Raw genomic sequence first — 8394 nt, 5'->3', positions numbered from 1 at the left:
CTCAGTGTATTCTAGGCATTTCCTCCTTCATAGGGAGAGCCTTCAGCAGCTGCAATACTGTTAATAGTTTAGCTGGGCAAAGTAGTTGAGTTGATATAACAGCTTGTTTCCTCCAAAAGTAGTAATCTTTTCTGGCCCTGGCACTCATCTGCCCCATCTCTGAGCCAATTCAGCTCACTCAAGTGGGCAGAAGACAAACCCCATGGGAAGAGGAGGGAGGAACTGAACCGATGAATTTGGCCATATCTAAATGCACAACAAGTTGTCTTCCCAGCAGCTGCTCTGCTAAAAACAATCTGAGGTCTTGCACAACAAACCCTGGTCTACTCATTGGTATCCCAGAAGATATTGCAGAAAGAAACCTCAGAAGTACTGAAATGTTTGAGACTGGGAGGCACTGGTAATGGCAAATTACTACTCCAAAATCTCATCGGGCTTTGCTAGCACGCAGAAAGAGCTGGACATGTTAAGAACTCAGTACTTAACAGCACAGCATGCAAGACTGTTAAAAGGTGGTTGCAATTCATTTATGAAAAGAGGTGCCCTGATGTCACAGAAGCCTAGAAGAAAGAAGATTAATATAAAATTAAATTATTTTATTGGTGGAAAGTAGTAATTTGATCCTTCTTTTTGGAAAACAAAGTTTCTGTGCTGGAAAGACCTCAGCTAAGAGCTTTAAATTCACAGAATTTTGCATCAGGAGCAAAACCTCAAGTTTTTCTTTGGTGTATATTTCACTGCCAGCAATGAAATAGGTTCCTGAGCCCCAGGCTATCCTGGCTGCCTTCCCTTCAGTCACCTTCATCATCACTGGGTTTCTCTTCTGAATCATCACTTTCATACTCCTCATCCTCATATCCGAAGGTACCCTGAGCTTCATGGTCAGACTGACCCTCCTCTTCACACTCATGGGACTGGTCAGACCGAGAGCTGGGTCTTGACCGATAATTGTCCTCCTCTTCCTCCTGGGAATGGCCAAGCGACGGACCTGCCTTTGCTAGCTCTTCCTCCTCCTCCTCTTCATGGTGCTGGTCAGAGCAGGGGCTGGATCCAGCCTCCCCTGCATGGCAAGGCTGATGAGCACGAGGGCTGGCTCTTGTCTCTTCCTCATCCTCTAGCTTGCTGAACTGGCCATCCCACATGGAGGCTTTGACACCTTTTATTTTATCTTCCTCCTCTTCTTCACAGGACTGATCAGACTGAGGACTGCTGCCAGCTGCTTCCTCAAAGGATACCCTTTCTTTCAGTTTATCCTTGATGACTCTGAAAAGACAATTTGCATATGTGATTTTATTTTCAGGTAAGGTGCTTTCCAGTAGGTTTTAAAGGAATGCTACCTTCAGGTAATCAAGGACAAATCCCCGTAGACTTGGCCAAGGTGGAACTGGTGAAGGAAAAGGGAAGGGGGGACACTAGTGTCTCTTTTTATGCTAGAAAGTAACTCAACAGTATTGCTTATATGTTTCAGTTTTTTCATTTCCACTTCCTTTTATATCATAACACCTAATGGATATTGAAAAGTATTTATATAAAGCTTATTTTAAAAATTAAGCAAAGGTAATGCAGAATGAAGTGATTTTTACTAGCATCCTGCAAGAACTTTTGGTGAAAGGAACACATAAAAAATGTTTTTCTTAATTTTTCTTTGACGTGCATTACATAACATATCCAGTGGTCTCCTCTGCTTTATGAAATAACATTTAAATCAGGAAAAAACAATTAAAAATACATACTAAAGCTAACTGCATAGTCAAATATTTACCTGGGAAATACTACAAATAATTAAAAAACCCCCCAAACCTCCACATCAAAAATTACTTTCTAATTACTGTGTAGACAGTGGCAACAAAAAAAAAAAAAGCCTTCAGTAATCTCTACCTTTCTCTGGCACCAGTGGAGTTATTAAAATCTTCAGCACTGAAGCACTGTAGCAATTTAGTTGTTTGTCCTTTCTTTGAAACAAACTCTGGGCATATCCCCAGCTCTCGCAGTCTGTTAGAAAAATGCTTTTCTGCAGCTATTCTGGCATTTTTCTGTAGGAAAACCACAATGGTTATGTGTTATCTAAATGCATGAAATGTCTGCCTTTTGATACTTATTAATACTGTTTCATTAATTGCATCTGACAAGTTGAATGATTATTCACTGCAGATAAGAATGTCAATACTTGAAAACTTTACACCAGATTTTCCTTTTCTGTACTAGTTAAAATCCCGTTTGCTCCCTGTACCCGCTGGCTAACAAAGAGCTATGTATTCTGTATATAGAGGGAGGAGGGGGAAGATGTGGATGTGTAGAAAATCAGATGTAGTCTTCCTAGGGCTTCTCCCTTATCCCCTCTCCTCCTCCTCTGTCTTCCCTCTCTGGAAGCTGCTGCCCTAAAAAGGTAGTATTGATTCACCTAGTTATGTATCTCTGCCTCTGAAACTGAAGGTGTAAATTGTGTTTTTACAGGTAATATCTGAGTGAGGAGGACTTGTCCTCCACTCTACACAGACGCTCCTGTCCTGCAGTGATGGCAGACCAGGAAACCCACACAGAGAGAAGGGACAAGGGAACCAGTGATCTATGACTTGCCTCATCTCTGGGTTTGGAAGCAGGCCAGGGACTACACTACCAGCACATGGGTATGCTGAAATGGGGAGATAAAAATATAGTACAGCGGAGCTTTACAGTAAACACTAAGAAGACTTGAATTTTCTTATAACTTCTTTCCCAAATTAAACCTCCTACATTTTTGCTGTAATTTTTTGTTGTGTTTAGAGTTACTCACATTGCAACTGAATTGGACAACACATTTACAACAGCCATCTCGGTTCCCTGTGCAAGCACGCCATGAAAGCTTAGTCACAAAAATTAGTAATATTTATATGGAGATGGGGCAACAGATTAAAATGGACAAATACTGGTCTCAAAAATATTGTTCAGATATCTTCTAAAAATGTTTGACTACAAATGTCTCCTGTAGTATTTGAAGATAAGAAGTAATACAGAAGCAAGACAACCTGAGTGACTCTTTCAAAAAGCAATGGCCTCTGTTTTACTCTTTCTTCTATTTCTTGCAGCTCTTGCAAATATTCTTGCATTCTCTGCTTCTCATAATTCCTAAGGGAAATAGAGTACAACATAAATTATTATTAATTTATAATACAATAATTAATTTTTTTACAGTGCCCAAATTGCTCATTACAAACTAAATATTGTCCTACTTAATAGATACATAAAAGGTAAATTATTTCATGGTGGGTACAGAGTCTGAGGTATATTGTCTCATTTTCACAGCAATTGCTTGACTGTAAGTACTTAACAAAACTGTCTCTGAAGTAGTCACTTTGGATAAGCAGAGAGAGGTCCTGGCTAGTAAGGTTACGTAGAGGCTGAGTTTGGATTCGTACTTTTTTTTGATACTTCAGGGTTTTTTTTAAAATTTGGATACTTAAGTTTTTTTAAAATGCTGATTTTATACAGATGTTCCAGTTGTTCTAAGCTATACACCATAGGAAATTAGTATAATTAAATAAAAATCAGTACTTTAAAATCTGATTATAAGAATCTTGTTACTTTACCACAAGAGGAGTGGCCACATTTTGGACCACAGTACACTTCTTTTCCTAGTTGGTTTATCAAGGGGCAAGGAATTATGACACTGTTGATTCATCAACTGAAATTATATCCCAGGTCATAGCAAGCACTAGATAATCCAGGTAGCATGGGCTGTAATCCTCGGTGTGTGACAAAGATACCTCTGTGTGACGTTGCCTCTGTACTGGGCCAGCTCTAGGATTACTAAATCACACACTTAAAGACAAGTATAAGAGCTGGGGGGGTATTTTACACTTCTGTCTCCTCCTGCCTCTTTGCCTTACCATCCTCTGAACTTCTGCAATATGGCTGTGCGTTAAGGCAAGCTATTAACCATTTTGACGGGGTGAACTTCATTGTTGCTACTTGCTTGCTCTCTCAGGCAGCTTTCTACAAACGTAATTATCTGTTAGAAGAGCACTTACATTAATATATCCTATTACCTAGCCTATGCTGAAATATGCATTATCAAGTTAAGCACTTGTACCAGCCTTAATGCATCAGCACTAGGGACGTAATCTTGCTTAGTAATAGCATAATTTTACACGCAGACAAGAATTAAGCATGAGTGTTGTACAATACTCCTGAAATCCGTTTAAGCTAAATATTGTAATGTGAAGTTCACTGCTGAATGGACTCAAATCAAATCTGCAAACACACCCACTGTCTCTCTTCATTCTCCACCTTGCTACAGTAACTCATATTGTTTTCTGCTTCTGTCCTAGAATCAGCAGAGTCAACAAATCTGTGAACTGTGAAATGTTCGCTACTTTAGGAGACAGCTAGCACCAGAGTAGTATCAACACCTATCAATCCAGCAGTGCAAGGATATTCTGTACACGGTACACTGTTCCTCTTCCTTTTGATTTTTTTAAACTTTTCCTCTTTAGTTGATATGTAAAACCACAGGAGTCTCCTGTTAGCTAATCTATAATACTATAATGTGGAATGTACAGGACAAAATCATTTAGAGCAGGCAACATTTTCCCAGATGAAACACTAAATCTGGCCACTTTTTTACTAGCTACTTATACAGTGTTATAATTTATCAACTGTATAATTATGTAAACCTAGACTATGCTATTTTTTACATTGTATGTTTAACATACAATGTAGAATGAGAGGTTCAGGATTCAGGGGAATGTAACAGAATACCTGAATGTTTTTAATTTGGATTTAGACATTTGAGCTAGGCTCTGATGTGGGTCATTGGCCTCAGCCCGAGCTGTTACAATTTTCTGGAGTTTTTCTGTTCTTTGTTTCTGCTTTGTTCTGTTCCTTTTTTGTTGTTCTTCCAGCTTTCTCTTTTCCTCAAGTGAATTCCTGGGTAGAAAAATAAACTAAGGCTGAATTCATTTTAAATCAAGAGCAAGACTTCAAAGGAAGCTTTGGCAAAGGAAATTCAAAAGAGAAAAACAGGGTGAAAACAGGGTTGGCATAAGAGGACACCAGGTATATGCCATTCTAAGGGATTCAGGCATATCCTGGGAAACAGCAGTCATCTGTCCCTTTCCTATGGACATTCTGAGAAAAATGCACTATGTTTCTTTAAAAAGCACAAACACTAAGTACTATATTTAAATATTTTAAGCTTTCAGTTATGTCCTTATATTACTCCAAGTCCTATACTCACTGCATGGAAGAACTGACTACATATGTAGAAAAAAAAAAAAATCTACTCTTAAAGTATATATAAAATGTAAAGCATCACTAAAGTAGTCACCTTATGGCTTGTAGCCGTCGTCTTGTGGATTCTGTAATTTTTGGTGATTTATATTCTCCAAATCCTGAGAGATGTGAATTTGCACTTGAATGTCTCATTTGAGGCTTACGTCTTGGAGAGGCATATGGCCAGCGTGTTTCTTTCAACTTTTCTTCATCCTCTTGAATGTCCTTCAAAATCTTTCCCTTGTTTGAGGGGATATATGGAGTACAAAGATCAAAAGGTTCACAGACTGTGAGGTGTTTCTCTTGTTTTTGTTGCAGCAGTCGTTTCTGAAATTTCTGGTGTAGTAGTTCAAAATCTGGAATGCTTGATTTAATCTTGGGTTTATGTTCTGCTTCCTTTGGTTCAATGCACTTGTGCTTCTTCTTTTTATTAGTATCTTTTAAAGCCAGTCTGCTGTTGGGCAGAGATGAATTCCGCAGCAACTCTTCAGCTCTCATTCTGATCCTGGTTTCTCTGTAGAGCTCTTCCTCCTTTAGCTTGTCATCAACAGCTGGACTATAAACACATTTAGGAACTGGTTTTGCTTTGAACAGTTTTGTTTTCTTTTCAGGTGCAGAAAGGTCTCTTAATTGCATTTTCCTCATTTCCTTCCTTTGCTTCTCTCGTTCAATGAATTTAAATGGTTTCTGAGAAGCCAAAAGCTTGAGTTTGCTTCTCTCTTTCACGGACCTCCTGCGTTCTTCATTTTGTTGCACGATTTCACTGTATAGTGGAAGGAAAACAGCAGCAGGCACTGGATTGGCTCGGAATTTTTTCTGACACTCTGCTTCTTCCTCTAGTTGCTTCTTCAATAAGTTATTTTCCATTTCTATCAGTGACTTTGATTTGACATTCTGTTCTTTTTTCCTAGCTTCTCTAATAGTCATCTGGAAAGGCTTGGGCACAGTAACTTTTGGTGACCATGCTTTCTGTTTCTTCCATATCCTCCTGAAGGCTGGTGAGCTTGGTAAGATGCGTTTGGTGTGGGAGATGTAGTCTTCCACAGAGAACCCGTCCCACATTTTTTCAATCTGTTGCTTAGCAAATGCAGATGAGGCAGTTTCGCTACCATTTTCTTCAAATGCTAAGTCTCTGTCAGACCCATCAGATATACTTGAGCCTAAGGGATCACTTAAGTCAGAGTCTGAAAAGGATTTGTGCAAATTTAGAGGCTGATACAAGTTCTTCTCCCAAGTTGGCCTTTAAAAAAAGGGAAAAAAAGTTCGTTTGAGTCTAGTCCAACATTGATGCAAAGCCACTAACTTCCACTGTAAGCCACTGTCATTAGAAAAAAACGATGAAGAGCGTGGTGGGAAAGAAAAGAGGGGGAAGAAAAGGAAAAAGGGAAGCACAGTGGGCACTCACACCACGTCATAATTTTAACGAAGTACTGATCACGAACAAGTCAGCACTTCTTAAGGAAAGGCACCGTGCTTTACTAAACATATTGCCCCGTCTCTGCTGCACAGACACCTGTAAATCTCACAGTCCATTATCAAGGTGAAAAGTTTATTAAAACTAACTTTTCTGTGGTTATGTGCTTATAGGAAATAGAGAGAGTAACACTATCCAGCCCCAGAAGAAAACCCTGCTGTTTTACAGATGTCTGCAAATCATTTGAGAATCTTCAGATAAAAGATATCACCAAACTTACCTACAACACGTATTAGAAGCAGCATTTTTCTTGTCCAAGGGTTGTACTCCTTTCAAATATAGTTTATTTCGATACATACTTTCTAATTTTGCCATGGTCTCCAAGTGGGCATTCTTCAGCTCTTCTAGCTTCAGGTAATACTCTTGATTCGAATTGCACATTTTGGAAAAGTCTATCCCCGCGTCAGAGTCTCCATTTAGAGAGAGGGTCTGCTCTCTGCTGGTATTTGAATCCAAATCAAAACCATCCTAGAAGAGATGTTTAAAATGTTCCAACTGCTAGAAGAAAGGGGAACAAAGTTCTAACAGTGCTTTATCCTAATTACGTCTAACGAGTGATACAGTAACAGCAAATAGAGATACCTGTATACAAATGTTAATGCAGAGTTACATGGAATAATCTTTTTGCACAATAATTTATATTCTAAGGGGGGGGAAAAAGTTTTAAATTTCCTAAGCCTGTCCCTGTAATCAATATATTTATACCAGAAAATATGATCAAAGGGACTTATCAAAAGAAAAAAGTTTTAACTATTTTGTAAAGTTTAATTTTTCCTTTATTACTTGCAGCTCTAAAAAAGCCTTTATTTAAAAACAAATAAAAACACAACAGAGCCTTCCCTGCCTCCCATTTCCATAAGCATTCTAAAAACAAGTCATTAGAGATCTTGTGTGTAAATGTTTATTCCCATTTCCATAACTCACTGTGAAATGACAGGGATTCTGCACAGGTTATAGTTCCAATACTGTTTGGAAGCTTGCAGCTTGTGCAGGTAAGCACATTATTTAAGTATTTTTAAAGCTTACACACGTTAGAGAATTTACTAAAACCAGGTTAGTCTGCATTACAAAGGCTTCCTTTATGTTATTTTAAAGCACCATGTTTTAAAAAAAATACAGGATTAGTTTCTTTATCCAAAAATTAGAATAATACTTTTCCACACAGAGGTATTTTAATAAAATTTGATGTTCCAACAAAAAGTCTTATGTTTTGTCAGGTTTTCACTGCAAAAATCTAACTCACTTTTTCCATGGCACAGTGACCTAATACAGTATGAATGACAAGATCAAAGGAGTGAATTTAAAAAGCCGTTACAGAACGCCCAGCGAAAGGCACCATCCACCTCTCTCTGAAGCTGCTGCTTGGGCCGTGGTGTATACACCTCCCGTTCCAGTTCTGACCAGCAGAACCACCCCCGCCCCTTCCCTGGACTTGGGCATCACCAGTTCTTAAATCCGCTCGTCAAACCCCGGCGCGTAACAAGCTCATTACGAGATGGGTGTTGCGCTGGCGCTGCGGCAGGCCATCTGTCAGGGTTTTTTTGTCTGTAGGTCCCTGCCCAGCCGTGCAGGAGGCTGCCCTGGCTCCCCGCGCAGGAGAGCGGAGGGCCGGGTCTGCGGAGCCGGCAGAGCCCCGTTAACATGAGCCCCTCACCCCGCCTCAGGCCTCC

At 39.4% G+C, this 8394-nt stretch overlaps 1 protein-coding gene across 1 annotated transcript; it reads right to left on the bottom strand.

Annotated features, from left to right (window-relative positions):
- Window positions 1-791: 791 nt before the first annotated feature.
- Window positions 792-7111, bottom strand: FAM161A (family with sequence similarity 161, member A). The gene is made up of 6 exons (XM_010078657.1): window positions 6945-7111; window positions 5306-6490; window positions 4738-4905; window positions 3006-3105; window positions 1879-2033; window positions 792-1263 (listed from the first exon to the last, which is right to left on the bottom strand). The coding sequence occupies exons 1-6, from the start codon at window positions 7103-7105 to the stop codon at window positions 792-794; spliced, it is 2241 nt and encodes a 746-aa protein (XP_010076959.1). The 5' UTR covers window positions 7106-7111.
- Window positions 7112-8394: the final 1283 nt, after the last annotated feature.

This window comes from Pterocles gutturalis, unplaced genomic scaffold (genome assembly GCF_000699245.1).
Source record: "Pterocles gutturalis isolate BGI_N339 unplaced genomic scaffold, ASM69924v1 scaffold11913, whole genome shotgun sequence".
Classification (NCBI taxonomy): Eukaryota; Metazoa; Chordata; class Aves; order Pterocliformes; family Pteroclidae; genus Pterocles; species Pterocles gutturalis.
Note: the sequence above shows the minus strand (reverse complement) of the source record. Positions and strands in the feature narration are given on the sequence as shown.

Bases quoted from the DNA above. Each gene is read 5' to 3' on its own strand.
- FAM161A (XM_010078657.1), bottom strand. From the start codon at position 7,105: ATGTGCAATTCGAATCAAGAGTATTACCTGAAGCTAGAAGAGCTGAAG. The intron at 4,906-5,305 runs GTGACTACTTTA...TTTTCTACCCAG, and splicing joins CGACGGCTACAAGCCATAAG to GAATTCACTTGAGGAAAAGA. The intron at 1,264-1,878 runs GTAGAGATTACT...TTGTCTTTTCAG, and splicing joins TCCACTGGTGCCAGAGAAAG to AGTCATCAAGGATAAACTGA.